The 22,178-nt window shown below is 38.4% G+C and overlaps 1 protein-coding gene and 3 non-coding genes across 5 annotated transcripts; 2 read left to right on the forward strand and 2 right to left on the reverse strand.

Annotated features, from left to right (window-relative positions):
• Positions 1 to 2,473: 2,473 nt before the first annotated feature.
• On the reverse strand, positions 2,474 to 18,711 carry LOC122880132 (solute carrier family 43 member 3-like). 2 transcript variants are annotated; one of them, XM_044204936.1, is made up of 13 exons: positions 18,561 to 18,711; positions 11,601 to 11,791; positions 11,222 to 11,351; positions 9,110 to 9,156; positions 8,901 to 8,977; positions 7,757 to 7,849; positions 7,523 to 7,662; positions 6,745 to 6,851; positions 6,426 to 6,569; positions 5,876 to 5,983; positions 4,962 to 5,148; positions 4,184 to 4,307; positions 2,474 to 4,061 (listed from the first exon to the last, which is right to left on the reverse strand). In XM_044204936.1, the coding sequence occupies exons 1-13, from the start codon at positions 18,596 to 18,598 to the stop codon at positions 3,948 to 3,950; spliced, it is 1,500 nt and encodes a 499-aa protein (XP_044060871.1). In that variant the 5' UTR covers positions 18,599 to 18,711; the 3' UTR covers positions 2,474 to 3,947. The 2 variants fall into 2 exon arrangements, with proteins under 2 accessions (XP_044060871.1, XP_044060872.1); XM_044204937.1 differs by lacking the exon at positions 18,561 to 18,711 and adding an exon at positions 12,333 to 12,482.
• A 1,468-nt stretch (positions 18,712 to 20,179) lies between these two features.
• On the forward strand, positions 20,180 to 20,251 carry trnaw-cca. The gene has a single exon. It is a non-coding gene; the product is annotated as a tRNA-Trp (tRNA).
• A 1,278-nt stretch (positions 20,252 to 21,529) lies between these two features.
• trnaa-ugc lies at positions 21,530 to 21,601 on the reverse strand. The gene has a single exon. It is a non-coding gene; the product is annotated as a tRNA-Ala (tRNA).
• Positions 21,602 to 21,758: 157 nt separating this feature from the next.
• On the forward strand, positions 21,759 to 21,830 carry trnaw-cca. The gene has a single exon. It is a non-coding gene; the product is annotated as a tRNA-Trp (tRNA).
• The last annotated feature ends 348 nt before the right edge of the window (positions 21,831 to 22,178 follow it).

A 22,178-nucleotide genomic window follows, 5' to 3' on the forward strand; every position in this document is an offset into this window, starting at 1 on the left:
GTAGCAATTCCACATTGTAAAAATTATCTGAAAAGTAACTTCAGCTGTCTAATAAATATTGCGGAGTAAAAAGTATGCTATTTCCCTGTGAAATGTAGTGAAGTAAATGTATAGAGTAGCATAAAACTGGAAAATAAATAATGTACAAATGCCTCAAAGTTGTACCAAAAAACGTTCAGCACTTGAATGTACTTAGTCACTTTCCACCACTGAAACAAACCTTGAAAAACAAAAATGTACACCAAAGTATGTTAACATTGGTGTCCACATACTTTTGTCCATATACTGTAATTAATTTTTGCCTCATTAGGAATTACAGTTAATAGAAACATAAAAGTCACTGTGCTCATTAGTCTTGAGCAGTTTGGTGTGTTTAGTTTGGAGTTAGACCTCGAAACTGAGCATCAATTAACTCAATGTGCGTGTTGTAGCCTGTTGAGCCATTCATTCATTCAGTTTCAGAGATAATTTGCTTCCCCACAGCAGATGGAAAACAGCACATTGAGGCTGATAAAGTGAGGCCATTACAGTTTTTCTCCTGTTGCTCCAATCAAAGAGAACAGACATGAGTTAGTTGGCACATTTTAAGTAAGCCTGTCAAAATCTGTGTGTCATAAAGACATCTTCAGTCCCTGTGACAGATTCAGTCTGATTTAAAACAAACAAAACAACAACACATAACAAATCACCTCATTATCAGACTATTTTTATCCTCCACTCCTCCCGCCTTCGCTCCTATTTCTGTCATTCATTTGTTTATGCAATTCTGTATTTTTACATCACAGAGATACTGAGGTTGTAATCATCGATGACGCAGATGCAAGGGAAGAACCTGTCACCATGCACATGTTCCCTGCACACACACACGCACGCGTGTGCGATGTGACAGACTTTGTGGCGTTGCATCAAGTTTTTCTGGGCTCACTGCGTGTCTCGCAGCAGGTGTACAGAGAACTTGAGAGAAGCTGTGTGGGAGTGTCCCTGTGATTTCAGGTTAAAACTCTGCCAGCCTTTTTACCCCCCAGACGATTCTGCCCCGTGTGAAACCTCTTCACTATCAGTAACAAGATGGCAACTCCTACCCAGAACACCAAGAGTCTCAGTATGACTGAGACGCCAGACTGTCCTCTGAGGCTGCTGTGAATCCTGCAGGTTTGGACTTCATTCAAACCTTTCCTTAAGAGTTCTCCAACAATTTAGCATGCGATCCTGTTACAGTGTTGGACTCACGGTGGACAGTTTAAAAAATACATATAACAAAGTTGATGCAGCAGAACCACAGATATTGTCTTTTTTTATTCCACGCATTATTCTTCCCTGTGAACACCTGGCACCTACATTACCCACAATGCAACTCGACCTCCGACAGTTCGTTGTGAGATTTAAGTGTGTTATTAGTGGCGGCTAATGTTGCCTAGAGCTTCAAGCCTCAAGCAGAGATGAGGAGTGGGCTACAGAGGTCTGGTAAGCTAACTTTTTTCTAACTCCACACCAACAGATTTTTTTCATTTTCAAACTTATAGTCTTCAGCCCCAACCAACAATTTGCCAGAGTTCACAAAGCTCCCTCTGGAGCCACAGAAGGCTTTTTACAACTTTTTTCACATACGCAGTAGTAGCTGTAAACAGTACACTTTAATGTATAAAATCGGTGGATTCCCCTTGTTTGATGATAATACATCTCTTTTTATTTTGTCTAGTAATGTAGAGCTCCAGTCTGCTTATGTCTTCCCACCAACTGTTGTCCTCTCTCTCCTGAGAGAAAGATTCTTCTTCACTGTTATTCTGTCCTTTTTCCTCTAACTATATCCCGCAAGATTGCTCCACCGTCACAGGACCGAGACATCCTGACTTTTAGCCCCAAAATGTCCCATAATGCAACTCAATAGCATCTTTTGATATGCCCATATCTTCCATATTCATACTCACAAGCACAGTTTGTAATGCAGGCTGTCATCTCATATCAGTGATGACATAACCAGGGTTATTTTTTCAGACTTTAGAGAGCTCCTTTCAGAGCCACACAATAGAAGTGATTTCACAGGCTGAGTACTAGCCTACTCTCATGATGAGTAATCTGATCTTGGTATGTAAAATCTGTAGTGCCCCTTTAATTTGTCATTGTTGATGATGAAAGACTTCAGTCTGCAAATGGATATACTTAAGAGCATCTTGTTATTTCTCCAGCACAGAGTGTCAAGTGTTTGCAACTTAATTTTTGGATCCTTCTGAAAGTGAACACAATAAATGTTTCTGCTTTAATATTTGGTGAACATAAATTATGAGCACGCCTTTCAGACCCTGTTCTAATCTAAAGCAGAGCTTACAAAAGATAAGTTTAATTGCTGCTTTATATGCAAAACAAATTCTAACAATTCATTTAGCATTTTGACAATAAGACTACGCAGCTGATTGAGCATTAAATACACCACTCAGTCCAATCAAGTGAAAACATGGACTCATGGGGGGGGGGATTCAGGGTTAATAAACATTAAATATCACTTTAATGTTTATTTTAATATAGTTGGATATTTGTATGTCAATATGTACAATGTACAGTTCCTGCAGTTGTTTTCATTTGTGGTCTTTTTAAAATATCTTCTTACTAGATTACAGTTGCACCCAATTCTTCTCACAGTAGCTGAGAACTGAAACATTTGGGCAGAAGTAACTTAAAAAATAATAATGCCCTTTCCTACACTATATCAAAAGATACATTTCATTTTCACAATGAAGAGTTTGCATATTTGTAGAAAAATTTCCACCAGACTTGGCACTTTTGAAAAATACAGTCGACCTAAAACATAAACATACTGGTTAAAAAAAAAAAAAAAAAAAAAAGTAGTACATATTCCCTTTTGTAACGTTTTACATACCATTACGTATGACACACATTTTAATTAAAAAACAGAATCCTTCATGACACCAAATTCTTCTACTGGACACACTGAACGCATGAGACGTCACATGTTACTGTTGGTTAATGTTTGGCACAATAGTGATATTAGTAGCTGACAGCTAAACTAAGAGGCCAGCAGGTGGCAGAGCTGCGTTGCCTGCTGTAGTCGAAGTATCTGAATGAACTCACATGGTAAAGCAATCAGTGAAGAGACATCAGCATCATGTTAGTGAGCAAACAGGACCTTTGTCCTGACAGAGGGGCTTCACTGAGCTGTTTTTACACCAACGAATGAGCCTGAGTTATCGTTTTTATGCTGTGTGCGTCACTGATCGGTCCAACTAAAACAACACAGACTGATATCTGTGACTCTGACTCCTAAGTGTACCTCATGCAGTCTCTACACTCAACATTGTTGGTTCTATTCTCTGTTTTAAAATATATAGAGAGAGATACCTTAATGGTCCACAGTGATATAAACATCTGTAACATTTTCAGCTTTTGACAATAAAGTGTGTTTTCTATTGGCACATTGAAACCACCATAACCATGGTGTGATAGGTGGCTAGTGTTACACAGAATATAAAAAATGGCAAGAATATAATGTTAAATTGTAAGATTGCATAAAACAAGAAACATAAGACACGTCACAGTCAAAGTATAATTATAGCCACCAGCACAAGGAATTTGAACTGTAAACAAAACAAGCAAAGCTAACAGTTGCTAAAGCTGGGTTTCCAAAAAGCTCATTAGCACCATGTGTTTGATTGTAACTAAATGCTGAGATGCTTTAAAATGATTGGATCACTCAGTGAAACTAAAATGACGTATCCGGGAAATCTCACAAGAGGTAAAGGGTTATGCAGAGAGTCACCTGCAGCAGGCTGCACACCAGAAGCTCTGAATTATTGTGGATACATTCAATTTGGCTATGGCAACGCAATGCAGCCATACGAGCGCTATCAATCAGACAAACTGAAGAGGTAACAGTCTCACTGGTGATATTAAGGACATTTTAAGTGCGATTCGTTGCTCTCATTTTACAGACTTTAAGAGGAGGCTTTGCTCTTGGCTTGCTTGGAGGCATGACTTCGACAGTGCAGGTAGACTGAGAGCGGATTGATGAAGGCAAGCAGGCTGAGCAGCGTCAGACCAATGTTCACCTGCAGACACATGAAGGAAGCAGTAAGAGGACAGTTCATAGATAAAGACGGTTATAATGGGAGAAGGACCAGAGTAAGTATGTGGGATTTACGGTTGTGTCAATTACATGTCTTGTACTCACATATAAAGGGTCTCCATGCAGAGCTCCTTTCACCAGGGCAAAGCAGGGATACTGCAGCACAGAAAACACTGCAGATAGAGCCATGACTAGACCATACAGCTTCCCAAAGTGGCATGATGGGAAACTACACACACACACACAAAGTGATGACATGGCAAAAGGAAGGAAGTGGTGAGTGTAGAAAAGGAGACATTTTTAAGCATTAAAAACATCCCTTAAAAATAGTGTTTATAACACATTATAATGTAGTTATAAGCAGATATAAGAATATTTTTATATGTTTATTAATGTACAGTATTTGTCAACAACTTCTCCTACGAAGACATATTGTAAATCATCACAACTGTGTTATATTGTCATTCATTACCTGTTTATATACCAGCATCCAGTTATGAATACTTCACAGCAGGAGTTACTGTTGTCGACATCAATATCAATAAACATTTAAAAAGACCTTATAACTGCTTACATCTAAATTATAGTGTGTTAGAAATCATTTATTAAATATTTACACACTGCTTATTAATGCTAAATGGGGAGGACTTTTATTTTATTTTACTCAAGGCACTTTCCTTAAAATTAATTGAATTCACAAGTTCACACTTGGCACGCAGATTGTGTATCTTCTAATCCTGCTCTTTTTATCTTTTTCTTTTAGCTTTCTTTACAACAAAACTTTGTGCAAGTATGTAAAAATGTGTCTCTATGTGTGCCTCAGGAACATACTTAAGTGTAGTCCAGAAAGAGATGTGTGCATTTGTGTGTGTTTGATACTCACGCCAGACTGATGAAGGCTGCGTTGCCGCCATAGAGGAAGGAGCGGTTGAGCACCTGCAGGATGAAGGTGAGGTACTGAAGCGGCAGGTATGGGGTGGAGGCACAAACTGAGAACATCACACACTGCAGTGCTGTCAGGAAGAGAGAAAGCACCATGGCCCGCATGTCTGCCTCATGTTCACTCTCTCCTACACACACACATAAATTAAAAATCAGACACCTGTTCGTCAAAAAAAGTATTCATTTATATATATTTTATATATATTACTTTATATACTGCTGGGTAGCTTGTGAATTTCCCCTGAGGATTAATAAAGTCATTGATTTTATTTTAAAAAGTTTATTAATGCTTAATAAACCATTTATTAATGCTTTATAGATCAGTAACAAGCCATTAATAAGGATGACATTTGCATGCCAAGCTATAAAAATGCCCTTTGGCTGTGGGGGTTTTTCCACCTGAAAATTGGATGGCTTATTTCAAAAGTATGAATGTGTCATGAGTTTGTCACTTAAAAAAATGACGGGTTCCTCCACTGCAATAACCAACCATCAGGTCTGGTGCTGTAAGTATTAATGAATTAAAACCATTAATAAATCCATTACTTACAACTTATAAACCCCCTCATAAAATAGGTCTTCTTTGACAATACGCAGTACTGATATTTAGGCCCCAAACAACAATCATACCATTCACAGCTCTCAAAGTTAATTTATTTCTATTAACTATTAACTCTTAACTATTGAAGGGAATATGAGGTTGGTGGTCTGTGCTTTGGGACTGCTGTTTCCACTACAGTTAGAAAAGGGACTTTTTCAGTTAATTATTTTCTCTTTGGACACACTGACAGTAGGTCTGCCATGGGTGTGACCTGCTGGGTTCATCACTAGTCATGATTAGTATTAACATGTTACCTGCAGCACGATGTTTGCCCTTTTGTCTGTCGATGAGGAGACCGTTCCAGGGAGCGCACAGCACGCCACACAGCTGCGTTATCGCAAAGGCGTTGATGTACTGGCTCACTGCAGGGACACACAAGCAACGACAAGATGGCTAGAGAAAAAAAGAGTCAAAAACAGTTCAACAAGTCTGCCAGAATGTGTGATAACAGATCACAAAGTCCACTCTTTAGGTAAATGAGAGGTGATTTCTAATTATTAATCCCACTGCAGCCAATGTTAAACTCAACTTAACTACATTAGCTGTCCTCTTGGTACATTGTTTTCGTGAGATTGGGCCATAAAACCATAGAGGGACAGTTAGCTCTTTTATATGACTGAGAACTTTCTATGCTACAGCAGCTTCTTGCTCACATAATATCACTTCAGTCATGTCCCCTTAGTTGAAGTTTTCATGGAACGTGCCTTGCTGAAACAGGATGATACCTAAAAAGGAAGGTTAACACAAACTTCTATCTTTGCTAAGAAAGTGACAACATGATGTGGTGTTTGTGTGTGTGTTTACCCAGCGAAGGCTCTCCCGCCGTGAGCCGCTGCAGCATGGGGTTGAGGGTGCCGATGAAGAGGTAATGTCTGAGCTGCATCACCGACAGCCAAAGCAGGTGCCACACAAAGAGCCAGGACAGACAACACTCACGGAAACTCTTCTCTGAGAGAGACGAGGGGAGACCACAGAGATAAAGAATGAAAAGGAGGAAAGAACAAAGAGGAAACAAAAACGTGATGGAAAAGGAATAAAAATGATTGTGGAGAAATAGGATATATGATTATTTTTTTCTGTTAGATCTCACTATGTATTAATCTACGCCACAGTAAACACACACCTTGTTTCAAAGGGACGTCCTTGTCGCTGAATGGCGTTTCCTCAATCGTCCTCTTTGCGTTATCATTCGCTGTTGTCTGCTCTGTCTCCGATTTACCACAACATTTCCTGACAAAGGTCACAGTGGGTCAGCCACAGACTGAGGGCATTGTAGGAGTTCTTTGATAATTATTTACTTTATAAATGAGGTTTTCAAGTCCCAACCCGCTATAATCACATAACAGGATATTAAGGATTTTCCCAAGGGATAATTGTGTGAAAATGAACTGTGCTGGTAAGATTTTTTTTAAAAAGTGTTGTTTTTGCAAGAAACTTTGATTCATCAATTTTTTGTTTGGCTTTCAATATTTGGAACTGAATTATTATCATCAATCAGAATTTGTTTGAAAAATATGCAGATCTTGTAAAGGGAGCAGGATGGTTTAAAGTGGTTTTCGACTCAGACTTTATGTCCCATCACACCCAAAAACCTGTTTTTCTTGCTGTAAGAGAACACTGATCTGTACTGTAAACTGTAGAGTACACTGATGTGTTTACAGTAAACAAGGTCTTCTAGCAAAGAGCCCCCACGTAAGCCAAGTCTGGAGTTGCATTAAAATGGCATTTTTGAAATCTGATTTTCACTTGTATTTTTATTACATTTTCAATCATTTTCTAAATATTTGAAACAAACAGATAAATTCATGATTTATTTTATTTTTTGGAAAATAAAAACAGAAAATAATGAGCCCTATTTACACTTGACGTATCCCTGAAGCATGTATGAGGTGTTGTCGTACCCGTATGTGTAGTGATCAGGCAGCGGGTAGGGAATGAAGTTTCTGGGCAGCAGGAAGAAAGTCCTGAGCAGGTGAATGATGCCGCAGGCAGACAGAAAGAGGAAGGAGTCACGGAGAGAGATGCCAGACTCGTATAACAGCTGCAGGAGAAGACGGTGTGGAGATCAGAACAACATGTATAAATATATTTCCAGTAGATTTAATTTATGAGAGCAGTGTGTGAATGTTTCTCACCTTGATGACGAGGAAGAGTGCTGAGGAAGAGTCGAAGGCCCCGTTGTAGAGAGTGATGATGGTGGAGCGATGTGAGCCGAACAGGTTTCCTACCTTTAGGAGCAAAATTTGAATTGATTAAAACAGATGAATGTTGCATTTAAGTGTCTATCTGTCTGTGGGACTTTCTTTGAATGTCTGACTGGACAATGTCCTTTTTACTTTTCTGTCATTCAGTGTAAAATGAGTTCTTGCTGAGTTGAATATGCGGATGTGGTTTTCAGTTTCCCCAAGATGGCTTTATGTGTTTTTTCCCCACCAGATCATGAGCTTAGTCTGAGAAAAGCCCTGCAGCCAACAAAAGTGCACTGAGGACAGACTCTCTGTCTTTTGTTCGTGTTCCTGTTTAGTGATGACATGAAGACAGACGTGGACGTTTTTATCTGGTGAACACTGAGATCTCAATCAGATATTTTAGTCAAACCTCCCTCTGTCGCTTTCAAAAAAAGCTCTTACAACTGTGTTTCTCAGTCAGCTTACCTCAAAAATTGGTCATGGGACGAGTTAGAGTTAGTGGTTCTTGATCATGTGTCTTTTCTACTGTACCTTCAGGTGATACTCCACTGAGAGAGCACACATGCAGGCATCCAGAAATAGCTCAAAAAAAGACAGATCACCAAACTTAAAATGACGAGACAGATGCGTACAGATTTTGTTTTTTACAGGAAGAAAAACACTTAACAGTCTAATACGACATAATTCTGGAGTCAAACTTTCATTTTTCATTTAATTTTCCCTCGCAGCAATTTGGAGCAAATATCAGTCATCCACAGATTCTGAAAAAAAAAAGTGAATTGAAACAATTAATCGATTAGTCAAGCAAAAATGCTAAACATTCTTTGGATCCAGCTTCTCCAGTTTGAGGATTTGCTGATTTTCTCTGTTTTATATGATTGTAAATTGAATATTTTGGGTTTTTCGGACTCTTGGTTGGACAAAAACAGCAATTTGAATATGTCATCTTGGGCCCTGAGAAATTGTGATGGACAATTTACTGACATTTTATAGAGAAATCAATTGAATAATCAAGAAAATAATTGGCAGATTAATCAAAACTGACTATAATCTTTTTAATCTGTTCTAATATGAATGACTGGTTCAGTACCTGCATGTTGGTGATTAGAAACATGACGCCACCCACTGCCAGAAAGGAGAGAGCTGGGAAGAGCAGGTTGGACAAAGCTGATGGGAAAAGAAAGAAATGGGAAAAATGAGCATCCACAGCTGTTAGAGTCAGCTGTAACATCTGACTTCATGGCAGTATTTCTTTAGACTATAAGGGAAAACACAAGACAAAGAGAAATTCTTTTTCACCTGGGGTTGCGAAAGCCACCATTAATGTACCCATGGTGTAAAGAAATCTGGTAGGAAAAAGAAATTCCAGTGTTATCATCACCATTTTATTGGCATAATGGGAGCGTCACATTGCCAGACACAAGAGTGAGAGTAGTGTTTAATGTTTTCGAGGACAAAATTTTACAAAACAAAGACTGTGAGATGGGAAAATTGGTCTTAAAATGAATAAAAATCAATACACTTAAGTCACAGTAAACACACGTTGCCACGCAGGTTCTCCTGCTGTTGTTTGGAGAACTTTAGGCTGACTTTAATTTCCTTTTCCTGGCCCGTCCTAAGCAAAGATCCATCCTCATCTCCACTTGCTGCCTTTGATTTTCCCTCCAGCCTCTTTTAGTGGAAACATATGAATGGCCTTAGTACCCGTTTGTTATTGTGGATTTAGAAATATTCTAAATATGTGGGCAGGTATGTGTGTGTGGTGTTATGTTATATGATAGATATCAGGACTTCTAAGTCACTGGGTTTGAACCGGCAAAAAAAAAAACATATTACTTTTTGACATTGCTCCATGCTTTGGTGATTGATAGTCATAAGGTCTCTATTTCATAATCATTCTTTTCCTCTTTCCAGTTTCACTTTTGTAAGGTTCTGGTATTTCATTTCCTTTACTGCTCCCTTTTCTCATAAAACATTTTCTCTACATTCTGCATTGCTAAGTGTCAGGCTGTCAGGTGTGTATGCTGCAGCTCCATTCGTGACTGGAGATTTCAGCTATGTTACATAACATCCCTAGCTATTCTGACCTCTCTGTCTTCACGTGTTGCCTCCTCCCTTCTCACTTTTCTAGCTGTCCTACTTGTACTTTTTACTTCACAGGAAGATGCACAGTATATTTATCCACATGCACACCAACAGCAACATTACAATTTCCTCGCCTCTCTTCATGACTCCCCCCTCTCTATCTCCATGTGAGAAAAGTTATTGTAGGCAAACAGATTTGGGAATTCCTGAGAAACTAGAGAGAGAGACACACTGAAATTACAGCAAATTGCTTCTTTGCACAAAGAGAGTCACAGCCATGTAGCGGGATGAAGAGGACAGAAACTCATCTGTCTTTAGTGACAATGTGTTTAGTTTAGTGAAAACAGTAGGACTCTTTTTTATGTTTAGTTTTATTGCTGCATCAGAAAACTGGACGTTTTGGCTAGGCAACGTGTTACAAACACAAATAATTCACAAAAAGGAGTTGCTGTACTTTTTTTTGGTACAAAAACTATTGATGCAAAATCTACTAAACAAGCTTTATTGCTTTTCATGTTTATTTATTTTTTATCTTATGGGTGCATGAGTTTCATTGTGGTAACCTTTTCAAAGTGATTGTCATATGTCAGAGCTAGATGTGTAAAAACACATCACTATCAGTTCCAGGCTGAAACTGCATCAATTGGAAAAGTCTGAATTCATTGATGTAAATGAATATTACATTTGTGCTAAATTTTGACTTCTGTCTGCACAGCTTAGAGACACAGAGACTGAATTCATTCATTTGTTCTGAAGAGTTTCCTGGAATAATCTAAATGCTATGTTTGAACTACAAAATAAAAAGCACTCTTCGAGGTAGTATCTTGGTGTTTAATTATCGCTGACTACTATTTTAGTCAGCTTTTTAATTATTGGTACATTTGTAGAGCTTCTATATTGTAAGCTCTACAAATATACAAGTAGTGGAAGTATCAAAATTAATCAGATCTACTTTATATCAATTCAAATGGTGGGCAGAAGGTGATATTTGATGATGCAGAATTAGATGATGCATTGAATCTTTGCTAAAGAAAATCCAATCAAATTGCTGTACGATTAATCCTCTAGTCAGTACACATGCAGTGCAACCAACTAGGAAAAGGTACCTGCTGCACCTTGAACTTGTTGCTCAATAATCACACTAACGAACAACCTCTTGTTGTTCTTTACTAGTCAATGCTTGTCATTTCATTCCTCTTAACTACCCAACTCTACTCTCTACTTTACTCCTCTACTACTCTTTTTGGTGAGAAACTAAATAGGAAATCTTTTAAATCCATTGACCATTTACTCTTAAGTAATTAAGGTTGTTGTTGTTGGACTCACATTCCAAAGAGCCGAGCCACTGTAGTACCAAACCAGTCAAAGATGAAACCATTGGGCAGCGTCAGGAAATTGTTCATAAAGGAGGCGATGGTGAAAACAAGCGAGAACTGTTCATCCTGTCCACTGCAATCTGTAGACACACAAAAAACAGAGAAAGAGTGGACCAAGGTTGAGCAGTATGTGATTAAACAGGTGACAATGAAGGTCAGAGAGGTCAGCATGAAAAATATCTTCATTCTTAAAATATTTTCCAAGAGTTGATTTTAACAATCCAAGTGCTTAGAAAGACAATGTTAAAGTTTTTATTGCATAAAATTACTGGATCATTTCCACAGACATTCAAAATTCAAAGTAGTGGAGGTGAGGCTATCAAACTGACCTAACACTTGCGTTGCATTGACTCCTGTGGTGTTGACGCACAGAGAGCTGAAGTAGCCCTCCATCTTCAGGACAAAAACAAGTGAAGCCCATCCAAACACAGCTCCAGCGAAACACAGACACTCCACCAGACCCGTGGCAAAGGTGAGGCAGCGTCGCATCGGAAATCTGTTCCCAAACCCTGCCATGGTTCTGCACATTCACACACACACAGAAAGACAATTCACAAACACTTTATTTTACCTGCATGGACATATATGCACACATGCACACAGGTGGCTTCCTTCACTGCCAAAAAAAGGAAATAAAATGAGAAATGTAATTGGTTTTCTGATTGCTTTAGAGAAGATTAAGTGTTGATATGAGCCCATTCTGTATCTTTAGAGAAAATTACATCCTCATTTTCATAAAAAGACATGTAAAACACACTTAAATGTAAAATCTTAAAGATGCACAAGCAAGACATGAGCTAAAACTGGAAACATCTGGGCACAAAATGTTATGCTCGAGTCTAGGCCATTAGGTCAGTCGTCTGCATAAATTCAGAAGTTGGATAACAGAAAAAAAATATATCTTTACTGAGATACTGGTAGGTCAAAAAACTCCCATTTTAACAACAGAAGGAATCAATTGAAATATGCAAACACCTTCTATGAAGCCACAAATAGGAAAAATCCAGAAACAAAATGCACAGTTGTTAATATTCTTCAGCTTACAACTCTCTAGTACTCACAGTTCAGGCTCTGAGGGTCTTCCAGTATTCTCTCACACAGCACACCTCTCTGCTTTTGCCCCACTCTCTTTCTTTATATAGGCCAGGTCTTCCTTCTTCTTCCTCACCAGTTCCCTCCCACACCTCCCTCCCCAATGTTTTTCTCTTTCTCAGTCACTCTCTCTGATGTGTAGCAGAGAACATCCCTCTCCTGTGGGTGTCTGTGGCTGCAGAGAATAAACATGCCTGCGTTCCCAGCAAGCCGTACAGCAGTGCCACTGAAGCTACAGGACAGATGTGGATGCTGGGAGAGCTAGCTAGACAAGTTTAGCCAAAAAGGTCATGTGACTTGCACAAGAAAACAACTCAGTGAGCACCGTGTGGAAACTGGTTCTCTGTTCTCCATATGAACAAAGCATTCCTGATAGGCCTTATCACTGCTTGACAGGCTATAGGATAGGATGCTGCAGTACCTCATGACTTCCCATGGTGCTACAGGCTTCACCAGAGGAAACACTCACAATTAGCTTTTCTTTATCTCCTGAGAAGTTACTCATATGTTAATAGGTTAAAAGTAAAAAATAGGAGATTGAACCTAGGATTCTCACCTGCACCTCTTGGTTGTGTGTGAATTTATGTCTGTACATAAATGAATCATAAGTCAGGTCAACTGAGAAACAATATACAATTCAACATACCTGATAGTTAAAACCACTATGTGTAGCGTTTTCATTTAATTACAGCATCTTTCATATTAAATTAGACAACCGCGGTGAGAATCAGCGCAGTGCTAGCAACACTACTGTCTGCCAGAGAGTCTTTTCTTAGTACCATTGGGGAGTGTGAAAGTCAGGAAATGTTTTAGATTCTACACATATGAACCAAGTGTGTTCAAGGTACCCTGCCACAATGTGACAAAACATCAAATATTACATTAACAAAATGGTTGACCACAGCAGCCTTATATGCTGTCTCCACTTAATTACGAAAAAATTATTTCATCGCTTGATTAAGAAAAATGATTGTCATTTCTTACTTAGTCCCCTCTTCGCAACATATTTTAGCATTAATTTGTAAAATAAGAGTTTGAATTTGCCAATGTGAGCTGTAAAGTGACAGAACAGAAAGCTCGTTTTACAAACAAGGAGTGTGGAGTTTGACATCTGTATTTGTAGTAACAGGCAGGGAAGGTCTAACAAAAGACCCTGGTTGTATTATGGGAAGTATGGATAAGTTGTATTATGGCAAGTGTAGGATCTAGGCTCTTTTGAAGCTTGACCCATACTCAAGTCTGCATATCTTGGTCTCTGCTGCAGAGATTTTAACCACTCTTTTTTTAAATCTGTCTCTCGCTGGTCCCCAAACTATATGGGAGTGCAATACTAAATGGCTGGATTACCCCTTTAATAAACTATATCATGTAGCCTATCCTGGCTAGCTTAAATCATATGATGTGTCCGTGAGTTATTAATCATGTTTAATGTCAATTCGGCTGCTAGTGTACTAAATCATCACTTTGTAATGTATTGCAGTGTCGAAAGCACTTTAAATGTATTTTTGTGTTACTCAAGTCTGAAGTATTTTTAAGTCATTATAGTGGAAGTGAAACTTGGCAAGTTGATTGCAATCTTTCAAATCATCCCTTAGAACAGAACATATTGTACGCAGTTTTTACAATAACATCTCCATAAACATCTTCATTAAACATCAGTACTGTAAATTAAGGAAAACCTGAATTCTATAATGAAGCCTTGGATCAGATCAGAATCAAGATTTTAATACATTTTATAATCAAAATACATGATTGGCTGTTAATTCAAGAAACACTACAACATTATTTTTTTTACCAGTATATGGTATCTTTCAGTGTCTTTACTCAAGTGTTACACTTTGATGATTAAACAGACATTAATCTGCACATTTTCCCAGAGACTGGTTGAAAAACTTAAGTCACACACCGATTCAAAAGAGTTACTGCCACTATCAACAACAAACAACATGACAGTGACTTCACCAACAACAGAACAAATCATTAAAGACACAAGATCAATAGCATGTCGGCCATGTTATCGAGCTACTGTCCAATGTAAAGTCCATTCTCTAAAAATCCCTGAATTACCCAGGTGTGTCATTACCAAAGGAATTATGAAAGACCACCAAGGTAGACCACACTAAGACTCCAGAGACTATTACTGATTCATATAATTTTGTTGGTTAATAAGATAATTGTTGATTTCAGTGAGTTTATTTTCTATCCTTTGATGTAATTGATGAAGAGGCAAAGAGGTCACAGTGACATTACTGCAAAAGGGTTCAAGTCATTTAGTCTGATAGATGTTGGAGCTGTGTCAATTTGCATTTAATGGGTTGTTGCTATGTCACTGTTGCTATGGCAGCAGCCAGAGCACATACTGCTACATACTCTTCATTAATTGGCCCAGATACTTTGCATAATGTTTAGGGCTCATTCACTTTGATGCTGTTATGTCTTTCCGTGGGATCCGGCAAGCTGATGGAGGTTGAAGGAGAGGTTGCTGGTCGCCGAGGGCAGAGATGTAAACCGATGCTGGAAGTCTTACTTTAACTATAACACTCATGAGACCTCAGAATTTATGTTTTACCACGATCATCACCTGATCACAAGACCCAGCTCTTTTTTCACACACACTGTGTGGCACTCAAACAAGCTCGTACGCACGTCCTTAAACCACAGTGTTAACATAAGCTTTAACCCCCTACATCTGTCTATGTGTGTGTATGTGTAGCTATATTATTGAGCCATATGATATCTATCTAATCACAATGCAGACTCACTGGCGTCAATTTATCTTTGAACTATAATCAACAAATCAAAGAATGTATCTATATAACATGTCTGTCAAGCAACTGCCCTGATGCAGCTTATTCCTATGTGCCATACATCTCCATTACTGCCCCAGGCTGATGGAAAGTTTGATGATCTACAGCTCCTTGACCACTAAGCAAACTTCATCTGCTGATGGACACAGTGCGACATGAATGAAAGCTCCAGAATAAGCAAATAAGTGGACCTTGAGTGGAGACTGTTTTGTCAAATGCCCAGTATAGTTTATTCCTCTCAGCTCTTTGTTGTATTTCTTCTGAACAATAGGGCTCATATGGTACAGCTGTGTAGACAGACTCTGTAACTTGATATTTTTTATTATATTTATATTTATGACTGTAAGTCCAACATATCAAATGATAAGTGGTAAAACAAAACAGGAAAGTAATGTAAACACAGACTGAGCATGCTCAGGTCAAAGGGCTGTTTGAAGGTTACAACTAAATTTGAGGGTTAAGGATTAGGGGCCCCAGGGCCTCCCCATCTCTGTGCAGTGTGTACAGTATTCCTCTGCAGAAATACTACATGGCCCACAGAAACAATTTGGCCAGATTGTCAACATTCAATGCTATTAATACTAAAACTCTGGAGGAAGTAGTGAAGCATCTTAATTCATCCACCTGCAGTTTTAACACTCTGGTGTATTCAATTTGTGTTGTATTTCATTGTATGTATTTTATTTAATTTCATTACATTTTTAAAATCTCAATCTTAATTGATTTTATTCCTTTTTTATTGCTTATTGTTTTTAAATGCCATTCTAATGCAAAATTGTTTTTTATGTGAAATTGCTTATGCTGCCGTTTTAACCAGGACTCCCTGGCTGCAGAGATCTTGTATCTCAATGGAACCTTCCTGGCTAAATAAAGGATACATAAAATAAAAAGCACTTTGAAGTGCCTCTGTGTTTGAAATGTGTTATATGAATAAAATTGCCTTGTCTTGTCTTGCCTAGCATAAAGACTGGAAACAGACAATTCACTGTTTTACAGGGGGCTATGTGCCGTAATATTTCTTTGCTGGGAGCAATGAATCTCCACAAGTTGTCTGGCAACTAGTCCCCACATAAAATGGTGAATCATCATATTTACACTTTGGTTTTTGTACAGATTAAACAAGCAAGATATGACGTATTAAATATGTTAACAGGTGCTGGTAGGCTGATTTTGTTATGTTTGAACAGAGCCAGGCTAGCTGTTTCTGGTTTTTGTGCTAAGCTAAGCTAACCAAATGTTAGCTATAGCATCATATTTACTTGACAGAGGTGACAGTGTTATCATTCTTCTCATCTAACTCTCAGCAAGAAACCAAATACAGTAAGTGTATTTCCCAAAATGTTGAAGTATTCCTTTAAAACAAGATTTTGGTACAAGAATCACAGGGTCTCAAAATCATGTTATAAAGCAGGGCCCACCTTTTCATGTCAGTTGATATTGATATTGTGCTTTAGTACTAAAGCATAAAGTTACAGTTGATTATATTACCACACACCAAATTGCCACACAGGGATCTTGGGGCTGTTGGTGGCACGTGGGGTCTTTGGGACTTGGGCAGTTGCCGGCGTTGCCTGTTGGTAATCCAGCTTTGGGTTTAGGTCAAGGTTAGGGTACAGGTACGGGTTAGAGTAAGGGGCTAGGGAATGCATTTTGTCATTAAGGGCCCTCCTAAGTATAAAAATTCAAAAGTGTGCGTGTGTGTGATTGTGTGTTTCATAACCAGCAGTCAAACGCACTCTGCAATTGTGCCAACTGGAAACAGGCCAACATCAGCAACGTCTAGGAAGGCTATTGGCCAGATGTCATCATCTTGTATAAATTTATGGCAAAATATAGAAAAATCAGGAAACTCTCCTTCTCCATCTGAATTGCTACTTCTTCTTTCTGAAAATGTTGCAATGGAAGAGAAAAGTAAATACGAAATGCAACACGACTTATAAATTCATATGGTGACAACATCCTAAACATTTTCTCTAAGACCATGATTTTCAGAATTACAGTGTTTTGATATGCATGTTTGTAATGCAGTATATTTGCGTATTTGTGTACTGATGCTGTACTGTTTTGGTTTGTATAGTGTGTTGCTGTCTGGGTGGATGTTAGATCAGCTCTGAGCGAATGAACCTCCACTAGCAGACCATGAAGAAATCAATGTCTGTTTACACAAAATCATGTTTATTTTTCCTACCTTTCTCCAATCTTTGCTTCTTTTTTTGTGAAATACTTTATACTTTTACCTCTTCGGGCCTCTAAAAATTATTCAATTAAACAATCTCAAGAAGAAAATCACTCTCTGACTGAGCTGCTCACAACTTGCTCAGACATGTTGTGATGAGGGGTCACAAGCAAAACAAAATTGGGAACTACTGATAGACCTCAGCACACAGACTCCTACTACAGTAAGACTACAGCAGTGGTGGAATGTAACTAAGTACATTTACTCAATTACTGTACTTAAGTACAAATTGGAGGTACTTGTACTTTAATAAAAAAAAAAGTGGTAATTTTTTAAGCAAAAGTGACCTAAATATTTTATGGTTCCAGCTTCTCAACTGTGAGGATTTACTGCTTTTTAATAATTTTGAGGTTTGTAGTGTTTATTGGACAAAACAAGCATTGTGAAGATGTCCCTTTGGGCTCTGGGTAATTGTGATGGGAATTTGTCACTATTTTACAAACCAAACTATCAATCGATTAATCAAAAAATAATCAGATGATTAATTCATAATGAAAATAATCATTAGTTGCAGTCTGATACAAAATAGGTAAAAATTTGCTCCACGACAACCAACCACAACAGTAAAATCCTGCTTTTATATTAATGCATGAGTAATAATAATCTAATGATATAATATATAATGGTATAACAGTCACAGGGGCCATTTTTGTATATTTCTGATCATACTTACACACTTTTACTTAAGTAACATTTTCAATGCAGGACCTTTACTTAGAGTATTTTTACAGTGTGGTATAAATACTTGTACTTGACTATAGGATCTGAATACTTCCACCACCACTGGACCACACACAATTCAGCTGCAGTTAATTGAAAGGGTGACCAAGCTCTTGTTGTATAATTGTTACTCATTAAAAGTGTTTGAAGGGGACCTGGTTGGGTAAAAAACAATGCACAAAAACTAATCCTTCGTGCTGATTTCAGGCAGCAATTAACAGTGTGATTGCTACGTGGTGCAGTGTCTGCACAGCCCAGTGGTCATGCTGTGGGCCGTTAAGTGATGGCTGCCCACACTGAACCGTATCCCACATTGGCGGTCCTGTGATAAACTGCAAGTAAGAGTCGTGCATGGAGTCACATAGAAGAGAGCTTCTGATCTATTTTCAGTCTATAGCTGTCTGATGTCTTTTCATGACAGGATGTACACTTACATGATGGTATGCCCTCCTACGGTGATCCCATTGTCCATTCGATCCACATATTGTTCGTCCTATAAGATGTAACGAATCGGCGGGGAGGACGCACATGCTGCGGCAGCTGCTGGCAGGGTGGGCGCGGTACAGCGGGTCTTTCTGCGCTGCTGCTCCCATCTCTGCTCTCTCAATGCTCCCTCCAGGTCCAAATGCCCCTTCACGCTCCACTGCTGCTGGAAACATTCGTTATAATTGACCGATTTGTGTAAATTGAAACTCTCTTTCGGCAAGTAAGGGAAAAACTAATGATAAATGAACGCTTTATTAAAGTTAAAAGTGAATTAAAGTTTTAATGGCTTACTGACTCACAGTATATTGGCTACAGCTGTGCCACCTCACCATTTTTCAAGTTTGATAAGCAATATGTTACCACAAGTAAATGTAAAAAAAACAAACAATAAATACAACTAATTTATTTATTTAAGCTAAAATACATTTTTGAATTCAGTACGTGAAGACTACACTTGAGCTGTTTTGGTCTGTTGGCGCCACCGTGTGACCATTTAATGAAAATGAACTTCCTTATTAAAGTGACAGTTTTGCCTCACACATTAAAACTGATAATGAAATGTAATGATAAATAGACCCTACAGCAGTGGTGGAAAGTACGTTTAGTCAAGTACTGTACTTAAGTACAGATTTTTACTTTTCATATTTTCCACAATAAATAAAAACACACAAATTGAAACAAAACATATACATACGTAGATACATACACACACATAACATTAAGGAAAAATACAAACAAACGACAACAAAAAACTCCATTTATATAGTCCTTTAGTTCATAATACTGTCATGCATAAACTACATTTCTTCGTCAGAAAGTACAGAGTTGTTGAGATAACTTATGAGTCCCCATATGTTCTGAAATGTCTTTAGGTAGCCGATAGTAGCATACGTCAGTTTTTCCATGGCCAGGCAGTTTGAGAGGCTATTCAGCCACTGAAGAGCAATACACTATTTTGCCTGTATGATACAAAGACTGACCAGTTTTACCTTAGATTTTGTTAGTTTCATATCATCAGGAAAGAGACCCAGGATACAGAGACGACAGAAAAATCATGTTAAAGAAACAGTTTTCAGATAAGGTCTGCAGGCGCGGGGCATTTTGTTAAGTTCCTGATTTGGGTAAATGTTTCTTCTTAACTTCATAATGTTATATAATTTGCCTAACAATAAAAGTCTGATAAAAAGCAATTCTGTGCCCCGAGAATCACAAGATTCAGAACATCTGGGCCGCGTTCAGCCCAACAAAACGTTTATTTAAAAGGAAACGATGGGGCCTTGAACATCCTGTTGTGTACGCAAGCGCACTGCCTTTTGAATAAAGCGGTGTTTATATACACGTTGCTGTGATTGGGTAACACCTCTGACACAACCACCAAACGAGGGAAAACGTGCCTCAAAGCCCAATGCACACCGTTTACAGGAAATATGTCGTTCAACACGGAAATCGTAGCAAAACGGTGCACACCGTTTTCACATTGAACGTGCCTGGTAAAAGTCCACAGCATAGATGCTTCCTTACCACACAGTTAATATACTTTTATAGTCTGTGTGTATAAACTGCAGCCGACTCTGTGGCGCAACGGTAGCGCGTCTGACTCCAGATCAGAAGGTTGCGTGTTCAAATCACGTCAGGGTCAAAAATCTGTAGCTGCGCCTTTTCATTTCCTTATGGCATTGGTTTATTCCAGCATGGTAATGACCCCAGCCTTGGAGTACAAGAGATTACTCAATGGTTTGATGAGTACAGAAGTTATGCCTTTGCAGTCACTACATCATAACTAAATTGAACTCTGGTGAGAAATTTTAGAGTGTCATGGACAATATTCTCCAACATCAAATGAGGGAATATCTTCTGATAGAAGAACACTGTGACTAGTGCATAGATGGTTGGGCCAAGGCCTTCCTCAGTGTGTTACTGCCACATACAGGTGTGGAAGACAAAAAATTATTTAAGTATCAATAAATAAATGTATAAATGATGAATCAGTTGCAAGGAGGATCACCTGAAGATAATGTGTGTATTCGTAAGGAATATTGTCAACACGTTGTGTTGGTGTTCCTACTTTGTTTGAACTGGATAGAAAAGTTCCCCCCAAAACAGATACCCCGATACCTTACAAGTAATATCTTTTTAATGCTCTATTTTATATAAATGCTTAGCAGGCCCAGTTGACCTCTTGGGACCCAGTTCGTTTTTGGATCTTGGATTAAAACGCCAGCCCATTTCAGTGCCATTACAGCTTGCAATGACAGACTTTGTGGGGCAATGTTAGTGTGTCAGACTCCATCAGAAGGTTGTTTTCAAATCACATCAAGGTCAAACAGCTGTGTAGTAACCATTTGTACCATAATGATAACGACTTCTACCAGGATGTTTATGACTTCATATGACACTGTGATTTCATACGAGGTACCAGGTGGTTAAATTAACGTTTATAGTATTGCAATTGTGATTCAATATACAGTATAAGGAGAAATGTAAACAAACTGACAACCAGTGCATCTTCCTCTGTTTGAACTGGATTGAAAAGTTGGATTTTACAGAGTGAGCACGTGACAAAAATGAATATTAATATAGTGATATAGAAAAACTTGTTTTTTGAGGGTTTGCACAATTTGCATGTATCACTTCTGTTGTCTTTCTTCCTCTCTCTCTATCCCTGTATGGAGGACAAATATGACTTATTCATCAAAAAATAAAGAATTTGTCTACATACATAAATAAATCCTGAACATACCTGAATAAATAAATAGCTTTAATTTATTGTTGCATTTACATATTTTTGTGCTTCTACAGCTGACCGATAAAGGCAAAGACACTGTAGTTAGGTATAATGATTTACAAACTGCTTTTGAGGGCACATGAACTTATGATGACTGACATTCAGTTTTATACAGAGCTCCACCTTAAAAGATGGAGATGCCGGGGATTGAACCCGGGGCCTCATACATGCAAAGCATGCGCTCTACCACTGAGCTACATCCCCTTAACAAGCCTTACTAAAATGAGATGAAAAAAAAGGACATTTTATTAAAAAGGAAGCGAAAACACGTCTTTCTAGGGTAAGAATAAAGATTAATCGGTGCATACTCTATGAAAAGAAAGTAGACCTCTGTAAAATGCCATTTCAGCTGGTGAAAGCCGACCTTGTGGCGCAATGGTAGCGCGTCTGACTCCAGATCAGAAGGGTGCGTGTTCAAATCACGTCAGGGTCAAACAGCCACGTGTGTTCTGTTGATTTCTAAGTAATATTTACAATGGATTGAGCTGATTAAACTATCAGTTGCCATTGTTGTCCTATACTTTCAGTGTTAAACTCGACGACCCGACAAACCCTCAAAAAACAAGTATTTCTAAACCACTACATTAATATTCGTTCTTGTCATGTGCTCTCTCAGTAAAATCCATCATCTATAATTGTTTTACACCGAGATAACAAGTTTCAAAAGAGTGACATATAAAAGGAACCCAGTAAGCTGTATAAATTAAACCCTACTTACAGATGGGCCCAAGACAGTGGAGATAAATTCATCATGGCTTTGAACTCACCTGATCTGATGAAT

Source organism: Siniperca chuatsi, linkage group LG8, assembly GCF_020085105.1.
Source record: "Siniperca chuatsi isolate FFG_IHB_CAS linkage group LG8, ASM2008510v1, whole genome shotgun sequence".
Classification (NCBI taxonomy): Eukaryota; Metazoa; Chordata; class Actinopteri; order Centrarchiformes; family Sinipercidae; genus Siniperca; species Siniperca chuatsi.